Genomic DNA, 22752 nt, shown 5'->3' with positions numbered 1-22752 from the left:
AACATCATAAGGTTTCTTCCTCATCTGTTTCCCGTTTTTCTTATTTTTCTCAATTTTTTAAAATTAAATTAAATAAAGTTAAATGCAAATTAAATAATAAAAATTAAAATTAAAATTAAATAGAAGCAAAATAATTAAAAATCAACCAGATTTACGAATTACGATAAATAATATGCGATGTAATTTAAATGAATTTAATGCAGCCAAAGGTTCGAATGTGACATCTCAAGTGCTAATTAAGGAAAATGGGTGTCAAATACGGATTCAGAATAACAAGTGTATGACAAAATTTATACAATGAAATAAAATTATTACAAATCTCTTACAAATACATATGAGTTCTAATATATACATATACTGAGGGCAACAGTGGCTACAAAATACAAAACAAAACATAAGGATCACTTCTTTCTGTATGCTATTGGACTAATCAGAGTGCAGGAACAGTCATGCACCCAGACTTGTGAATCCACGAATTCTCATAGACTTCCAAGGGTAGGTCAGTTTGCGGTTCCTCACTTTCTTTCTCATCTGGGGTGAGTATAGAAAGAGTGAGTTCTATATGCTTAGTAAAGAAAATAATATTAAATTAACATCATAAGATTTCAAAAGTTAATTATTGTAACTTACAATTTAACCTCTTCGTTTACCTATCTCACATTATAGAAAACTATTTATTTATTAAGAAAACGATACATTAATATAGACAACCAAACATACATTATGCTAGATAATAGAAAAAATTAAATAAATCATGAAATGCTCATATTTTCTTGTCATGCTTCGTGAAGTCGTTATAACTTCCATCTTTGATAGCAGATACAGATTTCTAACTACCTAAGTGGAATGACCAAATCAGATACAGATATGACAATTTGCTCATACCCATTTTCAGCTGGCCAAACCATGGTACGAGCTATGACCACAGTCGTACCAGCCATAGTGGCCCTAACAGATATCTACAGTCACGATATTACTTAGCCACAGGTGACTCCTACAGAGAGTACAATACCACTCTCGTCAGAGGATACATCGTCATCTAGTGGGAGTAGTTCTCTTATGTCTTACTAGACCATATAGGGGAGGGGAAATAGATATCCCGAAGGGCAAGGGGAACAAATACCCCTCATATATAAAAAGTCTAATGAGACACTTGATGCAATATGTATGTCAATACAGATACACTTCGTACCATACAGGCTTCATTCCACTTTTCTCCTTTTCTTTTTTTGTGTACTTTTTACTGTTACACGATTATATATTATATTTATTACATGAAAATTCATCAAGTATCTGCGATTCATATAGCATGCTTGAAAATAAGAACAATTTGACTTATCTAAACATAGAGGCATACAAAACAGGCAAAATAACAATTAATTTACTTTATCTAAAATACCCCTTAAGAAGTTGAAATAAACACTAGATTATTTATTGAAAACTTGATATTTTCTCCTTCACCATTCTCCTTTCTTTCTTTTATTCTCTCACTAGACTACTATCTCTCTCTCTCTCTAAATCTTTGAAAAATATAATAATAGAAGTGTGGAGAGGAAAGAAAGGGGAAGGGCAATTTATAGAGTTTTGAAACCGTCGGATACATGCCAAGTGGCAAAATTTGGTGAAGAGAGAGGAGAAAAAGATGCTCGGTAGGATAAACAAGGGATGAAGGCCTCCTCCACCGACGGTAACGGCGCACTGCCCAAAGCAACCCCGGCGCACAGCCCCAGGGAGTGGCGGCGCATTGCTTGAGGTAGCAGTGCCCCGATTAGTGCGCTGCACGCATGCTGTGCCAAGCGTGCGGGGCACCGCATGCAAGCCTACTATGCGCAGGCCCTAGGTGCATTAGGGCTACTCTTATGTGTGTGTGCGCACAGAGGGGACGTGCATGCTGTGCGCACGCACAATGCCCAACACTTACGCGAACAACTTAACTCCCTGCAGGAATTTTTTCATGGGATTTTCTTCTCGATTCTTTGTTTTTTGTTTCTCAATTTTTATATTTAATTTAAATGAGTTAGACTTAAAATTAAAATTAAAATAAATAAAAATCAAATAAATAAAAAATCAACCAAAATTATAAAATATGATAAATATTAAGCAACATAAATTAATTAAGTTTAACATGGCCAAAGGCCTAAATGAATAAAGTTTTCCAAATTAATTAAATACAATGATGGGCGGGGTGTTAGACATATAATTGGAAATATTTTGTTATTCCTGTCTTTCACTATCATGGTTAGAAGTTGGTAATTTTCTTTTTTTTTCTTAAAAAAAAGGAAACATCCAATCTTATAATTAATTTACGCTAAGCCTTTGATCAACTTTAAGAGCCTAATAGCATATAGTAAAGTTTCTTTAATAGACACTTTTCTTTCTTGTACATCTCATCTTTAGAATTGTTAACTCTCAATATTACAGACTTTATAGTGACCTCATTACTAAGTATTGTTAGCTTATAATCCATAGACCTTTCGTAAGTGCATATTCATAATCTTCTTCTTTTAAAATATTGGAAAAAAAGAAGTCGTTTACAAAATCAATCAGTTGTAAAACTCTAGATAAAATGCATATATTTCTTAGTGTTTGCTCCAAGTATCCGTAATTGATCTTCTTTCTATGTAGTTTGATCACAAGAGTTTGACTCCTTGGTTTCTATAGGTTTATCATTTCATTAGCATTGAGACAAATGAATGGGTAGAATGGGTTGTCTTTGTCTTCTTCTTCATCTATTGCAGGTGGAAGAGTGGAGTAGAAATATGTTTCCTTAGTCCTGTCTATTCCCGTTGCATCTTTATCATAGGCTAAATCGAATACCAAGCTTTTTTTGCTAAATTGGTGCATAAATCTTACTTGTTGTATGACTATTTACTTTTGTGTGGACACTTTGTCCAATTATAAATTCAGTAGACATCATTATGGACCACCTTGTAGAGTACCACCTTCTGTTGATTTATACCAGATGCCAAAATTTTCAGTTCCTTTGATGTACTTCAAAATGTGCTTTACAGCAGCTAGATGAGATTTTCTGGGAGAAGACATGAACCTTGACAACAGACTTACAGAGTACATCAAGTCTAGTCTGGTTGTCGTGAGGTACAACAGGTTTCCGATAATGCTTCTGTACACATTTTCATCTACCACTTCCTCATCTTCTGCTTTTGATAACTTTGAGTTTTGAATCATTGGAACGGACACAGCTTTACACATGTTTAAGCAAAATTTCTGCAAAATTTCTTTTGCATCCTTGGCTTGCGAGAGAAAAATGCCAACATGGTTTGTTTTATTTCCATTCCCAGAAAGTAGCAAGCTTCCCCTAAAGCAGACATCTCAAATTCCTTTTCCAGTTGAGATTTGAACTTCTCTATGTTCAATTTATTGCTGCCAGTAACCAAAATATCATCAACGTAAATTGCAACAATTAGTTTCTCACCTTCTGCTTCATGTCTTACGTATAAAATAGCTTCATTCTGGCTCTTTTTGAAGCCACAGTAAGTTAGATAGGCATCGAGTTTTTTATACCAGGCTCGAGGAGCCTGTTTGAGGCCATACAGGGCCTTTTTTAGCAAATAGACATAATCTTCCAGGTACGCTGAAGCCTTCTGGTTGCTGAACAAGAATCTCTTCTTCTAGGTCACCATTTAGGAAAGTTGATTTTACGTCCAGATGCATCACTTTCCACTTGAACTGAGCAGCAATTGCCAGAAGCAGGCGTATGGTTTCATGCCTCGCAACTGGAGCAAACGTTTCACCGAAGTCCACAACTTCAAGTTGAGCAAATCCTTTGTATTTATTCATTGATCCATCTGGATTCAATTTAATTCTGAAAACCCATTTAACGCTAATTGGTTTTTTTTCTTCTGGTTTAGGAATCAGCAACCAAGTTTTGTTCTTCTCGATCATGCTGATCTCCTCCTTTATGGCATCTCTCCAACTCTTATGTTGCACTGCATCTGCAAAAGAGGTAGGTTCAGATGCAGCAAAATTGCATCTTTCATATATATCTGTTAAGGCTCGGAATCTAGTTTGTGAACTGCTTTCTTCATCCTAATTCACTTCATCTTCTTCTTCAGTTTCCCAATGAGCGTTTGGGAGTGCTGGATTTTGGATCTCATTGCCAGTACCTTTGAATTCACTATCTGCTTCAATTCTTCTTTCTTCCCAGTTCCAGTAGGTAGATTCATCTACCACAACATCCCTGCGAATTATTAACCTGTTAATGTTTAAGTTGAGAATTTTATAGCCTTTTGATTATGAGCCATATCCTAAAACACTCCCAACTCAGCTTTATTATCCAGCTTCTTTCTTCTCTCATCTGGAATGTGTGAGTAGCACACTGATCCAAAAATTTTCAGGTGTTAAGTAGATGGTTTTCTACCACTCCAGGCTTCATATGGAGTTTGTTTCTTAGGAGCTTGAGTGGGCAAACAGTTTAGCAAATACACCGAGGTGTTTATTGCTTCAGCCCAAAACTTCCTCTGCAGGTGTTTGTCTACAAGTAGGCTTCTTCCCATTTCAACAACTGAGCAATTTCTCCTTTCTGCAACGCCATTTTGCTGAGGCGAATAAGGAACACTCAGCTGCCTCTTGACACCATTTTTTATGCAAAAATTAGTGAACTCAGCCGAAGTGTACTCCAAGGCATTGTCAGTTAAACATTTCACACTTCTTTCACTTTCCTTCTCTACCCAAGCCTTAAACTCCACAAATTGGTTGAAGACTTCACCTTTGCTGCGCAAGAAATAAACCCAACACATTCTGGTGAGATTATCAATGAACAGAGTGAAATACTTATAACCACTTAATGATTCCTCACTCATCGGGCCACAGATGTCTGAGTGTACAAGCTCAAGCTTTTCTTTTACTCTCCACTGTGTTTGAGATGGGAAGGGCATTCTAGCCATTTTGGCTATTAGGCAAACATCGCATACACCTTCTGTCATCTTGAAAGGAGGCAGGTCGAGACTCATCTGATGAGCCTACAATTTTTCAAGACCTCCCTTGTGATAGTGTCCATACCTCCTGTGCCTTATTCCTTCATTTTGATTGCCAAATTCGTTTTGTTCTTTGGTTCTGCCAGATTTAGAGCATACATTTTGTTTCTCAAGGGAACCTCGGCTATGAGTTCATCTTTTTCATTAAAGATTTCATAGAAAGTATGCTTAAAGGTAATGGTGTAACCATAACTTGCAATTTGGCATACATTCAGTAAGTTTTGGCGTAGGTTAAGAACAAATAATACATCATGTATCAACTTGTTACCTTGCTTTGTGCTTACTAGAACACTTCCCTTACCTTCAGCTCTAACAGCTTTCCCATCACCAAGTTAAATATACTCCTTCATATTTTTGTTCAGATTGTGAAATAGCTCCTCTTCTTTGCACATATGAGCTATGCAGCCACTGTCGACTACCATAGTGCTTTGTTTTCATTAATAGCTTCACTTGAAGCTACAAGGAGTGTATTTGGAGTATCTTCTTCATTTTTGATCATGTTTGCCTGTTGTGGTTCGTGTTTTGATTCCTCCTGCTTCTTTTTTATTCTGCAATCCTTCTCTTTGTGACCGAGTCTCTTGCAAAAATTGCATTTGATAGTTCTTTTCCCTTTATACCAGCAATCTTTCTCAAGGTGATTAGTTAAAGAAAATATTTTGCATGGAGGGTATCTGTTTCACTTACCTTGACTCTGGTTGCCTTGTCGTGAATTTGAGCCTTTATCCTCAATTTTTATCCCCTGATTTTTAGTTCCAGACTTGTTTCTAGTCTAGGAAATAAACAGTGCTCCTTCTGGATTTATGGTCTCCCTCATACTGGCTCTTTGTTCTTAAGTCTCAAGTTTGTTTATCAGTTCAGCAGCAATGATTGTATCAGTGTCACCCAACTCCTCTAACACTGAAATTTTTTATTCAAATTTGGCAGGCAAGCTCACCAAAATATGTTCTACTACTCAAGATTCTGGAAAGTTTTCACTGAGTAGCCTGATTTTGCTAACAATATCAGAAAGCCGAGAGGCATATTGCCTTATAGTGTCTTCATATTTATTCGCAAGGCAATAAACTCAGCCTTCAATTTTATAAGCTTTATTTTTTTGCTTCTGTGACCTCCATCGAACTCTTCTTTGAGCTTATCCCAAGCTGATTTAGGTGTTTTGTAGGGCAAGATCCTACTAAAGACATTCTGAGACTGCCATAAATGCAGGCCAAGGCGTGAGGTTTCTTTGCTACTTCATCCTCGTGCCTTTTAATTTGAGTAAGAGACGATGTGTCTCTTAGAGGAGGTGGGTCATTGTCATCAAGGACTACCTCCCACAAACTCAGAGATTTCAGGTGAATCTCCATTGAAGTGCGGTGGAGCTGAAGTGCCAGAACAAGAAGACATCTTGATTGTCTCACAGTCCCTTAAGAAAAATGCTTTGATACCACTGTTGATTTTAGCAGCTTATCTACTGTTTTTGAAGCAGATTGTATTTGAGAATTTAGAGAGAAAATTTAGTAAGAGAAGGCACGAAAACAGAGTAAAAGCATGCAATTGCCTCTGTTTTCGTATGTTGTAGAAGTAAGAATATAATTGAAGGAGAATTCGATCGATGTTCATTGATGATTGAGTTCTTTAAATAAGCAAGGTTACAACTGAAAATTCTTATCAGATTAGATAATTTAGGTAGGCTGCATATATGTATGCAAATACAACTCTTACGTGATAAGATTATCATGTTTATTTTGAATTCAAAATTTCGAAAAATAAACGCTAATTCTTATGTAAATCAATAGAGTACATATTAAAAAACTTTTCCATATCATGAAAACAGTTTCATGTAGCATATGTTATACCTTGAAAGGTTCCCAACCCATCCACTGAACAATTTCTTCAATATGATTAATTTATTCTTTCTTTTTAGCCTCAGGGTTAGTGTCATCATATCTAGGTTACACAGAAATTAGAAATCAAAATTCAGAAATGAATATAGCTGAAGAGAAACATCATATTAAAAAATATACATGAGCCACTAAATCATAATTAATTGTTCACTCATTTGGCTTTTGAAATGCTAACACAGTTCACTAACATTAGAAAAGAAAAAAAACATGATTCCATTATATTCACGAAGGTATACAGTGAACTCCTACCAATGCATAAGAAGACTCTCGTCTAATTTATTTCAGACATTGACAACGACATTGTTGTTAGTAGTGACATTAATGGTATGACCAAGAAACTTCCCATTAATAACAATAACCTGTCAAACAATGAAGAAATGAGAGCCTAACGCTTCCCGTTACAGTGCAAAACAAACACCTAAACACAATGAGGGAAGAAAAAAAAAGGTTCACATTTTGTAGATCTGAAGCTAGACCAAAAATTTTCAAACTTTTCAGGTAACTCATTTACCATCCATGAATATGCACACCGCATAAACCAAAACACCATTCAAAATAGTAATAACAAAGAGATAGTGGAAAAAAAAGAAGCAGAAAAACAGATCTAAAGAGGAATATACCTGCTGAGGGTCTCCAAGAGGAGAAGCAGTAATGTAGGAAACCAACAATTCTATAAATCTGGGGAACAAGGAAATGTGGATAAGGAAGAAAGAAAAAATCCTACACAAAGCCATCCTTTTGAAGAACGCTAATCTTTTGGGAAGTGTCTCAGAAGTTCAGAGCCAAGTTTTTTTTGTTACCCTTTACTTTTTTTTTCTGGGTTTTACAATATTAGATTAGAAAGGAAAACTAAAGAAGAAAGTAGAGGCTGTACTTCTGCTTTATCATATTATCAAATTATCAGTTTTTTTTGTGTGGAATTATCTAGGTTTGACTAGAAACCCAATAAACCCAACTAAGAACCCAGATAGAGAAAATATAGGTGCATCAAATCAAATTGACTAGTTGTGCTACTGTACCAACACCACACACTTCCTCAAATTCATTCAACTTATAATTCTCAGAACCAGTAGCTACAAAAAATGAAAATGCTACATCCAACTGAGCTGTGGTCTTAATATGCAAATTATTACCAGGAAAGAATAATTAGTTCGGATACTTCAAAAACACAGTTTTAATAGCAAACACCATAAACTAGAGCAGACATATAAAAACCAAAAGAAATTATTATTGTAGTCAATCCTGAAGGCATAGAACTAAAAATAATGAGAGCTGCTGCAAACCTTAGAGGATATAATATATTCGAGTAAAGTTCGGCGATGCACTAAAGCATTTGTTGGAAACTTCGTGGCAACCTGCTAAATATTTATTTACACGCAGATAATATATATATATATGTGCGTATGGAATTGCTTTATTGCTTCACTTCTAAACAACGCAGATATGGAGCGAACTTGTAAAGGGAGCTTGGCTGTCCTCTTTCCATTTCTGGGTTTTTGGTTTTTAGACAAAGAATGGTGGTTAGGGTTTTGTTTATAGTGAAAGTGTTTCTCTTTACACTCAACAAAGTGTTATGCAACAGAGGAAAACAGGGGAAGAAGACAAAGCAAAAGAGAAAAAGAAGGATGTGTGTATCTTTGCATGCATTGATGCAAGAGAGAGATTAGAGAGGAAGGCCAAGCCATTGCCCATTTCATCTTTCTTTTTGTTACCAAACTTTTATTAGTCTATATAAGAAAAGGACCTCTATATTAATTATTGGTAAGCTTATGAAAAGCTTGGTTACATATCATATGCATACAAGTTTGGTTATGAATCTTACATAATTATTGATAAGATATTATATGTTGTCTTTTGGTAATTATGTTAATATGATGGATGTACATGCATGTGAACTTGATATCCATATCTCAGTCCATGTATTGAGATATTTTATGTTGTCTTTACATAAAAAATTTTATTAAGGATACATTTGCAAAAATTATTCTTATTTTTTGTTGTTTCATACAGTAAAATTCTCTTTCTATTTGGTATTGTTTATATTTTCCCATAAAGTAAGAAAGATGGATCTTACGAAACATGTAGTTATTTTAGTGGGGTACTTTGTCATGCTTATTGTGATTTGTGTTTATAAAAGAAAAAAACTTCTGCTTACTCATTAATTATGACTAGCGAGAGAGAGAGAGAGAAAGTTTGAGATAAGCTTATCAAAAGCTTGGTCTCAAGTGAGTTTCGTCGGCACATCATTAGAATGAGAGTTCCAACCTTTATGAATTTATGTCGTATAGTAGTTATAGATGGTGGATTTAGGCTCACCCTTCGTGCAACTGTGGAAGAACAAGTCCTCTCTTGGCATTTTTGACAATTCGAAGAGACGACAAGTCGTCACTTCCATAATGTGTTACGAAATATAGTACAAATGGTAGATAAATTTCTTAATTAGCTAAGTGGATCACAAGTGCCTTCGGAAATAACCAACAATTCTAGTTTTTTCCATATTTAAAGGTAAATGTACAAGTTATTTAATTTATAAGTTTTCATAATGTAAAAATTTAATTAAGTTTTTTTTAAAATAAGTATAAGTTAATTAATTAGAGCATAATTAATTTCAGAATTATGTTAGTACGATTTATAACACACCGTCCATTACTGTGCCTAAATGATTTGAAAAATTCTATTTATTCGGGTATTTAGCTACATTAAACTTAATTAATTTACTCTACTTAATATTTATCGTGATTCGTAAATCTGGTTAATTTTTATTTATTTTGTTGTTATTTAAATTTATTTAATTTTAAATTTTAGTATTTAATTTTGTGTTTAACATATTCAAATTAATTACAGAAAATTGAGAGAAATCGAAAAAAAGTGCAAAACGGAAAGAAATCTTGCGGAGAAATAGATTGCTCGCGCGAGTGTTTGGCACTGTGCGCGCACGCATGCACACACAGCAGCCACGGGGCGTGCGCACATCCCATCTGCACGAACACACGTACATCCCATTCGTGCGCACGGTGCGGGGTCAAGACCTGTACACGTCTTATCGCTCATTGGCGAATCGCCTGTGCAGATAGGCCCTGTGCACCTAGGGCATGCGCGGAGCAGGCCTATGCACTTGCAGGCTAGCCTGCAACGCACCGACCGGGATACTGCTACCTCAGGCAGTGCACCACCATCGCCTTGGGCAGTGTGCCACCATCGCCTCGGGCAATGCGCTATCATTACCTTGGGAGATGCATCGTTGCCACGGGCGAAAGACACCCTTATCCCTTGTTTTTTTGTGCTGAACATCTTTTTCTCATCTCTCTTCACCGGATTTTGCCACTTGGCGTGTATCCAACGATTCTAAAATTTTATAAATTGTCCTTTCCCTTCCATTTCTCCCCACACTTCCATTCTTCCATTTTTAAAGATTTAGAGAGAGAGAGATAGAGATAGTAGTCTAGTGAGAGAAGAAGAGAAAGAAAGGAGAACGGTGAAGAAAAAATATTAAGATTTCGGTAAGAAATCTAATATTTTTTTCGACATCTTAAAAAGTATTTTTTATATAAACTAATTTAATATAATTGTGATTTTGTTTGTTTTGTATGCCTTTGTGTTCCGATTAGTCGAATTGTTCTTGTTTTCATATATGTTATGTGAATGGAAGACACTTGATGAATTGCATGTAATAAATCGGTATAATTGCTTGGTAAAAAAAATAAATAAAAAGTATACAAAAAAAGAAAAAGAGAAAAGTGCAATGAAGCTTGTATGGTCTAAAGTGTATCTGTATTGACATGCATATTACATCAAGTGTCTCGTTAGACTTTTTATTTCTGAGCAGTATTTGTTCTCCTTGCCCTTCGGGGTATCTATTTTCTCCTCCCTTATCTGGTTTGAAAATACATAAGAGGACCACTCCTAGTGGATGATGGTATACCCTCTAACGAGTGTCGAATTGCATTATCTGTAGGAGTCACCCATGGTTAAGTAATATTGTGACTATAGATATCTGTTAAATCCACTCTGACTGGTACGGCCGTGGTCGTAAATTGTACCATGGTTTGGCCAGCCGAAAATGGGTCTGAGCAAATTGTCATATTTGTATATAATTTGATCATTCAACTTGGGTAGCTAGAAATCTGTATCTGCCATGAGAAATAGAAGTTGTAACGACTTCGCGAAGCATGATACGAAAATCTGAACATTTCATGATTTATTTAATTTTCTATATTATCTGGCATGATGTATATTGTTGTCTGTATTAACGTACTGTTTTCTTAATAAATAAATTATTTTCATAATGAGATATAGGTAAACGAGGAGGTTAAATGGTAAGCTCTTAAGTCAAAATAATTAAAATTTAAAACTTTACGATGTTAATTTAATATTATTTTCTTTACTGAGCATATGAAACTTACTCTTTCCATGCCCCTCTCCCTAAATTAGGAAGAAAGTGAGGAACCGCAGGCTGACCTATCTTTGAAAGTCTATGAGGATCCCGCAGATCCACAAGTCTGAGTGCATAACTATTTCCGCACTCTAATGAGTCCAATAGCATAGTGAAAGAAGTGACCCTTATGTTTTGATTTGTATTTTGCAATTACTTCTGGCCTCAATATATGTATGTATTAGAATTCATATATTTATAAGGGATTTGTAATAATTTTGTTCCACTACATAAATTTTATCATGCACTCGTTATTCTGTATCTGTATCTGTATCTGAAACTTATTTGCCTTAAATAGCACTTGGCATACCACAGATGATATCATAACAGAATTTTGCAGATTAAATCCCTTACACTGAGGTCTTAGATAGATGAACCTTTTAGAATACCTAGGAAAAAAATAAGTCATCTTTTCAAGATTAGACCACCAACTCGTGTCTTCATTTCTTTTGTAGGAATGACACGAGGAAAACCATCCATAGAGCGTACTTAGCGACCTAAAGCCCCGGATCATCCTACTAGGGTTGAATTTGCAGAACTCTTATGAGCTATTCAAGGATTAACTGTAGCCGTAGGACAAAATTAGGTCAACCCTTGTCTGCCCCCTACCCTTGAATACCGAAACATAGATCGATTCATCTCCCACAATATAGTGAAATTTAAGAAACTCAACCCCCCACGCTTTGAAGGTGGCCCTGATCCTTTAGTAGCCAAAACTTGAATCTTACAAAGAGAGAAATTCTTCTTTATCTTAGACTTGACCGAAGAATAGAAAGTTCCCCTTGCAGCTTTCATGTTAAACAGTAAAGCAAAACACTGGTGGCAACTTAAGAAGGAAGTTCTGCCAACTCCTACCACTTGGGAAGTTTTTATGGATGTTTTCTTTGATAACTTCTTCCCTGCCTATGTTTAGGAAAAGAAATAGGAGGAATTTTAGGACCTTCACCAAGGAAGTCTATCTATTGTCCAGTATGCAGACCGTTTTATTCAACTTTCTAGGTTTGTCCGTTTAATGATCAACCCCGAAAGTTAAAAAATTAGTAAGTTTCTTAAAGACCTTTGTGCCGCCATTTATGACCGAGTCGCGATGCTGAGACCCAACTCGTATGCAGATGTACTTGAATATGCCCAGTTGGCCAAAGTCCTTATCTCGACTAAGCACCAATGCATTGCCCGAGTCCGTGCCTTACAATAACCCCAACAACTTAGAAGAAGATTGCATGACCCAGTAATTAACCCTCCAGACAAACGAATTAGAGTTACCCCCAGAACTTGAAGTGACGTATTGGTGGCCAGGAATGAAGAAGGATATAGTTGACTACATCTGTCGATGCCTTACTTTTCAATGGATAAAGGCAAAACATCAGAGACCACGGCTTACTACAAGGTTTTCTGATCCCTGAATGGAAATAGGAGCATGTGGCTATGAATTTTGTCACCAGATTGCCTTGGACCTATTCTGGTCGAAATGCAATCTGGGACATCGTGGATAGGTTGACCAAGAATGCCTATTTCTTGCTTATTCGAACCACTGACTCCATCAGTAAGTTAGTCCACGTATATGTTGATGAAATTGTTCGATTTTATGGAGTTCCTTTATCCATTGTGTTCGACTGCGATCCCCAGTTCACTTCTCACTTTTGAGACAGCTTCCAAGAAGCTTTAAAGTCTGAGTTGTATTTCAGCACCGCTTATCATCCCTAGACGGATGTTCAGTCAGAATGTACAATCTAGACATTGGAAGATATGTTGCGTGCTTGCGTTCTCGACTTCGGTGATAACTGGTATGAGTATCTTTCATTTTATAAATTCGCTTATAATAATAGTTATTATTCCAGCATCGGTATGGCCCCGTACAAAGTATTGTATGGAAGGCCCTGTCGTTCCCCTACTTATTGGAGTGAAGTCGGGAACTAACGCCACTTAGGAGTAGACTTTATTCAAGAGACCATTGAGAAGGTCGTCATTATCTGCAAAAACTTAGCAACTGCCCAATGCTGCCAAAAAAGTTACGCCGACAATCATAGGTGACCCTTAGAGTTTGCTGTAGGAGATCAAATTTTCCTGAAAGTTTATTCCTACAAAGGCAAGATGCAGTTTGGGAAGAGAGGGAAGTTGAGCCCTTATTATGTGGGATTTTTTTTTAATTATCGAGCGCATTGGACCCGTGGCATACTGTCTCGCTCTATCTCAAGAGTTTGCGAGTCTGCATGATGTTTTTCACGTCTCTATACACAAAAGGTACCACCCTAATCGTACTATTTCTCGCAATGAGGTGCAGGTACAGGCTGGCATGACTTATGAGGAGGTTCTTATGGAGATTTTTGGGTGGACCGATAAGGTCTTGCATAATAAGACAATTCCAATGGTTAAGGTACAATGACAACATCATACACCGGAAGAAGCGACATGGGAGTTGGAGGGCGAGATAAGGAAAAAGTATCCGAACTTATTTGAGAAAAATTTGGGGACAAAATTTTTTAAGGTACGGGGATGTAACACTGTGCCCATCACTGTACTTAAATGATTTGAAAAATCCTATTTATTCAGGACTTTGGTTACATTAAACTTAATTAATTTACTCTACTTAATATTTATCGTGATTCGTAAATATGGTTAATTTTTATTTATTTTGATTTTATTTAAATTTATTTAATTTTAAATTTTAGTATTTAATTTTGCATTTAACTTATTCAAATTAATTATAGAAAATCCAAAGAAATTAGAAAAAAAGGGTGAAATGGGAAAAAATCCTGCAGAAAAAATTCTGCAGGGAAAACAGTTGCTCGCGCAGGTGTTGGGCACTGTGCACATGTGCATACATGTATAGTAGCAATGGAATGTGCGCACAATGGGTACGTGCGCACAACGCGGGGTCAGGACCTGTGCGCGTCTTGTTGCGTGCAGGCGGGCCGTCCGCGCATCACCTCATACGCCTGGGGCCTGTGCACTCGGTAGGAGGCCTGTGCGCCTGCATGCTAGCCTACAGCGCATTGGTCGGGGCACTGCCACCTTGGTATGCGCCGCCATCGCCTTAGGTGGCATGTCGTCGCCGATGATGGAGGAGACCCTCCTCGTTTTTCGTATCGAGCATTTTTTCTCCTCTCTCTTCACAAGAATTCACAACTTGATGTGAATCCAACAGGTTCTAAAATTTTATAAATTGTCATTTTCCTTCCATTTCTCCCCATACTTCTATTCTTCTATTTTTCAAGATTTAGATAGAGAGAGAAAGAGATAATAGTCTAGTGAGAGAAGAAGAAAAAGAAAAGATAACGGTGAAGAAGAAAATATCAATATTTCAGTAAGGCATTTGGTATTTCTTTCAACGTCTTAAGAAGTATTTTTTTAAATAAACTAATTTAATATGATTGTGATTTTGTCTATTTTGTGTGCCTTTCTGTTTAGATGAGTCGAATTGTTCTTGTTTTCAAGCATACTATGTGTATTAAAGACACTTGATAAATTGAATGTAATAAACCGGTATAATTGTTTGGTAAAAAAAATACAAAAGAAAAAAAAATGAAAAAAGTGAAATAAAACCTGTATGGTCCGAAGTGTATCTGTATTGACATGCATATTGCATCAACTGTCTCGTTAATTTTTTTATCTCTGAGAGGTATCTGTTCCCCTTGCCTTTCAGGATATCTGTTTCTTCCTTCTCTATCTGATCTAAAAAGACATAAGAGGACCACTCCTAGTGGATGTCGTGTACCCTCTGACGAGAGTGGTATCGCATTATCTGTAGGGGTCACTCGTAACTAAATAATGTCATGACTATAGATATCTGTTAAAACCACTGTGGTTGGTACGTCGTGGTCGTAGATCATATCATGGTTTGGCTAGCCGAAAATGGGTATGAGCAAATTTTCGTATCTATATCTAATCTAATCATTTCACTTGGGTAATTAGAAATCTGTATCTATCATCACATATGAAAGTTGTAACGATTTCGTAAAGCATGACACGAAAATCTAAGTATTTAATAATTTACTTGATTTTCTCTATTATCTGGCATGATATATGTTTGGTTATCTGTATTAATGTATTATTTTCTTAATAAATAAATTATTTTTATAATGTGAGATAAGTAAACGAAGAAGTTAAATGGTAAGCTCTTAAGTCAAAATAATTAAATTTTGAAATCTTATGATGTTAATTTAATATTGTTTTTTTTTTACTGAGCATATGGAACTCATTCTTTCCATGCTCCCCCCCATATGAAGAAGAAAGTGAGGAATCGCAGGCTAACCTACCATTGGAACTCTATGAGGATCCCATAGATCTACAAGTTTGAGTGCATGACCATTCCCGCACTTTGATGAGTCCAATAGTAAAGTGAAATGAGTGACTTTTATGTTTTGATTTGTATTTTGCAACAATTTCTGGCCTCAGTATATGTATGTATTGGAATTCATATATATTTGTAAAGGATTTGTAATAATTTTATTCTGCTGCATAAATTTTATCATGCACTCGTTATTTTGTATTTGTATCTGACACTTATTTGCCTTAAATAGCAGTTGGGATATCACACGATTGATGGAAGACATATACGTGTGAAAGTATTTAGAAATGATGCCCCAAGGTTTCATGGGAGAAAAGATTTCTCCACAAAATATAGTGGCAATTTGTATATTTGATTTGAAATTTTCATGTGTCCTATGCGGTTGGGAGAGGACTGCATCAGATTCAAGAATATCTAAGCATGCATTAAATAGACTTGAGGATCCTTTAGTAATTTTTGAAAGAAATTAACATTTATTGAATTTTAATATGTAATGTATAAGTTTGAAGAAAAAATTATAACTCAATTTATTCATTATTTATAAATAAATTCTACCTTGTGGATGTTGGTTTCATGTTGCGGGGTAGAATAATTACTCCATATAGGGGAGAACATTACCATTTGAGTGAATACTCAAGGAATTCACCACGTAATCCTCGTGAGCTATTTAATCTTCATCATGCTTCTTTATGTAATGTGATTGAACGTGCCTTAAGAGTTCGTAAGAAATATTTTTAATTATTTCAACCTCTGCTGAACTTCATTATCATCTCAAAACTCTTAATCATATTATATTTACTTGTTGTATTTTGCACAACTATTTACGGGGCGAGGATCCAAATGATGAATTTCATGTAGAGATTGATGAAGAACTTTAGCACATTTATCTTTATGAATGAAATCAATATAACATTAGGGATACTATTAAGGAAACAAGGAGAGGGGAAGCTATTAGAGATCATATAATAGTTGATATGTGGGCTGCTTACAATGCTAATCACATTTTGAACAAATTGTATTGTTTATGACATTTGTATAGTTTATGACTTGTGTGTAACATTAATGTTTTAATTGAACAATATAATTTAGAATTTGTATGGTATATGATTATATCTGTTAGTGTTGTATGGTATATGATTATATCTGTTAGTGTTGTATGGTATATGATTATATCTGTTAGTGTTGTGCCGTGTGTTTTATAAAATGGCAAGGAGGAACAGATTTGCAGATGGAGAGAGCAATACTGTCCATTGGACAGATTCTACGGATGATGTATTAGTAGATGCTTTTTACAATAAACATTTGTTGGCCTGTAGATCCAGTTGGACATTCACCACGTAAGCTATTGATTGTATCATAACTGAATTGAGGAATGCATTTCCAAACACAACTATTGATAAAGAGCGAATCCACAACTGCATTAAAAATTTAAAAAGACAATTCTTCAAATGGTATGATATTTTCAAACATAGATTGAGTGGTTTTGCTTAGAATCTGTCAACTGAAGTTTTAAAGCGGAAGAAGAGGTGTGGCAACAACTAATAGAGGTAAATCACCTAGTTTATCACATGTTATTTGCAATATTTTATACGGTTTAAATATTAACATATTATTTCATCCTAAGCTCAACCTGAAGCAACTGAACTGAAGAAAAAACATGTGCAGAATTACGAAAAAATGTTAGAAATATATGGAAGAGATAGAGCAAATGGGACTAGTTGTGAGACAGCACGTACCAGTCAATGACAAAAGGAAGCAGAGTGGCAATGAACATAAAATGAGCGCTGAGGAGATTTACCATCAATTTGCCCAAAATTTAGGTGCAATTTCCATTTTGAGGGTGTGGATCCGGTGAATGATGCTCCACCGCTCGAAACTCCTACTTTGCAACCCCAATAAGAATCAAAACTTCTTACAGATAGAAGAAATAGAAACGTTTGTTCACTATTCTAGAGGAAGATTATCTGGCTTAGCAAGTTAAACTGATTGCAAATGTAATCGAGAAAATTGTAACAAGCACACAAGCTCCTTATCCAGGAAGCCAGCTGTATAGAGAGATTTGCTCGTTTGAGTTTTGATCCACCTCAAGAAACAAGAGCTTATATGCTTCTTATGGATAGACCAAATATGGTTGTTACTTTCATGGATTACTCTCTTGAATGGCGTAGTTTTTTCGTAAACAATTTACTTCAATCATCAGGCAATGATTTATATTAAGTCTCAATTTCGAATATTAAAACTTGTTGATTTGTAGTTTTTGATTTTTTAATTTCTTTACATTTTCAGATAATTAAAAATGGGGGTTGTTGCTAAAGTGCAAGACTCTAATATGGACTTAGAAAATTTGGAAAAAATATGTTGGATGCTTAATATATAATTAAGAAAGTGGATGTTTAATATGACACTATGTTATTATTTTTTAGTGATTATTTTATGTTGAATTTGTAACTAGAGTGATTTAACGGGTGTTGTATTTTCAAAGTTCTTATATTTATGCGACTACACATTTTTTCTAAAAAAATATTGATTGGGTATGTATTAATAAGAGAATGATTGAAATAGCTAAGTTGATTGAATGTACATAAATACTTAATTATTTAAGAATTATCAAAACTGAAAATTGTTCTCAATAAAATATATTTATTTATTTTATTTATGTCATAAAAATGATAAAAATAAATATTGTATAATAAATAATTTTTAAATTTTTTAAAAATTTATAATCATAAATAATTTTGTCAAGTTTTAAATTAATTTTTTATATTAACTACAAAAAAATTAAATTTTTATTCCTCATAATCAATTTATTTTTTACTATTTTAAGAAAAATAATTTAAATAATTTTACAAATTAAATGATTTTTTTTATTTAATATTATATACAATAAGACAGTGACAAAGTGATAATTTGATTGAATATACAAGCATATCATCCTACCAATCCAAACAAAACAGCTGTCATTACCATACATTAATATTCAATCTTTCCAAACATAATATAACTTTGTCATTACCATTTTGTACTATTATCATACATTACATACATTAATTGCCTACCATAAAATTCATCCAAATAAAGCAATAAAGATACTTCAAAAAAGGAAAAGGGATCGACTTCTTGTTTTCTATTTTTAGTGCTTTTTTAAAGTTCAGATAATAGTGAAGAAAAAGGAGCTGCGGTTTAGAAGTGGATTTGGGACATAGGATGAAAATGGTTATGGTGACTCTATAGAAGATGGAATCTTCCGACTTAGGTTTGGGAGATTTGAGTGAGAGACATGGAGTATTTGAGAATGGAACTTAGGATTTTGGAGGAGATTGGTTTTTGAGGAAACAAAAGAGCTCGACTTGGAGCTAAAGCTTGATCGACTAGAGTTTCAAGAGATGATGGAAAAGTTTTGGGTCCTTTTTTGCTATGATTTCCAGATTTTGAGAGATTGAAGAAGAGATGTAGAATATGGAGCTTTAATTTTCATTTTTACTGGATGGGGTTTGAGTAGACGGTGCTGATGGCAATTATTGAGGGTTGATTGGTGGCCAGGCCCAAAAGAGGATGCCAGACCATCCACACCTCCAACGGTGAGGTTTAGGAAGAGGGAGGGATGAAGAGGAAAGAGCCACTATCTTTTTCTTTTTTAATTCTATTTTTTAAATTTTTTTATTTTTTATTATATAAAAAATTAATTTTTAACATGTCATCAGACACGTGACATATGACATGGATGACGACTCAACCAAAATGTGGCACATTTTTAACCTAGGTCCACGTGACACTTCCACTGGCACCATTAATAACTAGATATCAAAACAATTTTAAAAAATATATATATATATAGGAACCAAAATAATAAAAAAAGTAGTAATGAGACTAATTTAAATACTTTAAAATAGTAAAAGGACTCCATTAGTGTTCTAAGGTTTTGTGTTAAGGATCATGTTTTGGGTTGATTTATTCAAATTTATGGTTATAGGTTCATTAGAGAGAGCCCACCAATTTCTGGAAATAAGATATTTTACAACTAGTTTTTAATTAATTATTCTCTTATTTAATTTATTCATGGAAACTATTTACCTATTTACATGTGTAAATCATGCCATAAGCTTTCCTTTTTAACTGACACTAATAGATGTTTAGTCTCTGACTAATAATGATAAGTTCCACAAATATCAACTCCTACATTTAAGAACTAAAAGAAAGATACTTGATCATAGCATGAGAGAAAATTAATTAAGAATCAAAATTAAAGATTTAGGATCTCAATAGTTAAATCAATAACTTTATATTTATATAAACCTATGCTTTTGTCAAATAACTAAGTTATGGTGCGCTATCTGTATACAAGTAACATATAAAATCTTAAGTTAACTAAGAAATTGACTGGAGAAAAAATCTAATTAACTGAATAATTTATAGTAAAAAATAATTAAACAAAAAATAAGCTCATACTGAAAATAAAACTTATCGGTGATGATTCTTAAATAAGTTAAATATCATATAAACATTATAGTTATGTAAATATCTCTTATCATTGAAATATGACTATTATAGGATTTTGTTAATATGCATCATCTTATCTCAGTTTGTAAAAATCCGAACTCAAATTTTAAAATGTCAATATAAATAGAGTGTCAAAATTAGAATGTCTTCCTGAGAATTAAGACATGCAAAAATTGAAAGTATCATAAGAGCACAAGAATGCTTAAAAAATCATGGATTTTTTATAAGCAAAGGAGCAATTAGGAAGGGTGAAATTTACAAATGGAAGAATCATTGAACTCTAATAGTTAATATTATTTATAGAAAATGTTGTTGTGATTTTTTCTTTTAAGGTTCTTTTTGTAATGCAGAACCTGGGATCTTTAATGCTCCCGAAATCTCTATATAAATATTAGCACTCAGAAAACTTAAAATTCCTAATTAACCCTCCTTACTTGAACCACATTCAACGATTTTAATGTAAACCGAGGTAACTGAAAATTAATAAATAGAAAAGACATCACGGCTTACTTGAAAAGTTGATTCAATTTCCTATCTTAACAAGATGGTTAAAGTATCGTCCTAATTGAACACTCATTTATGTCGAAGATAAAAACAAGATTTGATAGAAAATATTTAGTTGAATATTTATAAATTTTATTAACCATTAAAGTGATTTAAAACCTAGTGATGAAGCCTTTACATATGCTTTGCTTGACTAATTAGACTAGAAGTAGGATTACACAATTCAAATTAAATTCTTAATCTAACTTAGACTAGGAAACATAATAATGAAATAAAATTCTTAGAATTAAACCAATTTACTTCTCTTCTCTCTTTGGCTAACTCCTTCAAGTGGTTTTCTTCTATTTGAATTCTTCTTGTATTCAGTGTAGGATTCTTAACGAACTTTATCTGAAAAGAAGAAAATAAATCACAAGAAAAGCATGTGAAAAAAAAAGTCTTTTTCTCGGGTTGGAAATTTCCCTTGGATGGAAGTCTTTCCCGCACGGAATGACCCTTCCCACGGCTCTTTCTTTGCTCAAGATTCATTTTTCAGTTTCTCTCTTCTCATCTAAATCTTCTTGTCACATGTTGATTCCAAAAAGAACTCAAAAACTGGATTGGGAGGAGTAGGATTAGGTGAGGGGTTTCCTCACGTGTGGGAGAATCCCGCATGTGCAGGTTACCCTCCTTGCACATATGCTTATCCCCACATGTGAGTAAGGGGCCTCACATGTACAATCAATCTTGGTCGGCCTTCCTTGGCTGAATAGCCTTGAGTTTGCCTCTTTTTGGGCTAAAGATCGACCTTGTTTCTTGTCTTGCAATCACTTAAGCTCACGAGTTCTTTCATGGACCTCAGGCCCATTCTCTTTATTTTTTTGGGCTTTTCTTGAGAAGAATTCCATTTAGAAAAGTGATTAAGGGTGTAGACACTTTCCTCTTTGAGATGCTCCAATCTAGAAAACCAATTACCTACCTTTTTGGCTTTAGCCTTGCGTAAATCCTTGCGGGAGAAGGAATCTTTCTCCCTATAGGAAATCCCCTTCTTCTGGCATATGCGCGGGCTCCTCTGTGCATATGTGTGCATGAGGCTTTCTTTGCCTACTAGCGTGTGTGCGACATGCTTCACTTGTGCCATGGGTGTGTGTACGACATGCTTATCTCGTGCCCCTATGAGACTCCTTTCCTTTGGGGCATCTTGGTTCCATTGGGATCACATCATTTTGTCTTTCATGAGCTTAAATCAATTATATTAACCTTGTCTTAAACCTGAACAATGTCATTACTTGCTGCTAAATAATAAGGTTAGTTACAAAAAAATGTTAACTAGATTATTAGGAAGAATAACCTCTTTCATAACATATTTTACTAACTTAATTTCCTCACTCAAGTTCGCACCTTCAATTATATTAATTAATTCTCAACTATTATGATATATCATTTTAATAAAAACACAAAATTTCACTCTACATTTCATTCTTTACTTGCTTATATATACTAAATTTCAAATTTTCCAGGTTTTTGTGTAACTGAATGTCCAAAGATTTTCTTGATATAAATGCCTTTTGATCTTCATATCAAACATGTCAATTTTATTACTGTTGCATAAAATTGGTAATGTCCACAATACTCTTTATAAAAAGGCACGACTCTTTGTCAGCTTAAAAGGGATAAATCTTTTATAAAAAGACATGACTCTTGGTGAACATATAAGGGAGAAAAAAATTGATGTTTTTGAACAAAAAAGAAGATAACACCCAAAAAATAATATATTATAATTCTCTCTCTTACGTTGAGTTAAACCATAACAGACTTTGGTTTTAGGGTGTGAAGATTATCCAGAACTCTAGTAGTATTTGAGAGAAAACAGAGGCAGTCAAGAGCATCAACAATTAAAGATCGTTCTTCGTGGGATGAAAACAAGTATCATGTCCTATTGCTTCTGCACTAAGGTCTGTATTAATTTACCTACAGTCGTATCAGAGTCTTGTGGCTTGCATTTGACCTGTATAATCATACTCCAATCTGGATGAAGTTTCTAAATTTTTTTTTAAACTTGATGATGATGAATCTAGATAACATGTTTTTTTTACACATGTATATATCCTTTTACTAAGAACCAATAACTCCTAATTTTTTTTCTTCTGTATGGAACACTAAAATGGTATAATT

The 22752-nt window shown here is 34.4% G+C and overlaps 1 protein-coding gene and 1 long non-coding RNA gene across 7 annotated transcripts; one reads left to right on the top strand and one right to left on the bottom strand.

Moving 5' to 3' along the window:
• Nucleotides 1–236: 236 nt before the first annotated feature.
• Nucleotides 237–8320, bottom strand: LOC148252990 (uncharacterized). Its single transcript, XR_015813254.1, has 2 exons — nucleotides 8161–8320; nucleotides 237–531 (listed from the first exon to the last, which is right to left on the bottom strand). It is a non-coding gene; the product is annotated as an uncharacterized LOC148252990 (long non-coding RNA).
• Nucleotides 2101–8738, top strand: LOC110813836 (uncharacterized). 6 transcript variants are annotated; one of them, XM_088207309.1, is made up of 4 exons: nucleotides 2366–3770; nucleotides 3870–3964; nucleotides 5919–6048; nucleotides 6154–8738. In XM_088207309.1, the coding sequence occupies exons 1-4, from the start codon at nucleotides 3667–3669 to the stop codon at nucleotides 6167–6169; spliced, it is 345 nt and encodes a 114-aa protein (XP_088063435.1). In that variant the 5' UTR covers nucleotides 2366–3666; the 3' UTR covers nucleotides 6170–8738. The 6 variants fall into 6 exon arrangements, 2 of the variants coding, with proteins under 2 accessions (XP_088063435.1, XP_088063436.1); XR_015813253.1 differs by adding an exon at nucleotides 4074–4174 and having other exon boundaries at nucleotides 2106–3964; nucleotides 5919–8738; XR_015813251.1 differs by having other exon boundaries at nucleotides 2117–3770; nucleotides 4074–8738.
• Nucleotides 8739–22752: the final 14014 nt, after the last annotated feature.

The sequence above is a fragment of the Carica papaya genome, chromosome 7 (assembly GCF_054855325.1).
Source record: "Carica papaya isolate Zhongbai chromosome 7, ASM5485532v1, whole genome shotgun sequence".
NCBI lineage: Eukaryota > Viridiplantae > Streptophyta > Magnoliopsida > Brassicales > Caricaceae > Carica > Carica papaya.
Note: the sequence above shows the minus strand (reverse complement) of the source record. Positions and strands in the feature narration are given on the sequence as shown.

Bases quoted from the DNA above. Each gene is read 5' to 3' on its own strand.
- LOC110813836 (XM_088207309.1), top strand. From the start codon at position 3,667: ATGCATCACTTTCCACTTGAACTGAGCAGCAATTGCCAGAAGCAGGCG. The intron at 3,771-3,869 runs GTTGAGCAAATC...CTTCTGGTTTAG, and splicing joins ACCGAAGTCCACAACTTCAA to GAATCAGCAACCAAGTTTTG. The intron at 3,965-5,918 runs GTAGGTTCAGAT...CAAATTTGGCAG, and splicing joins GCACTGCATCTGCAAAAGAG to GCAAGCTCACCAAAATATGT.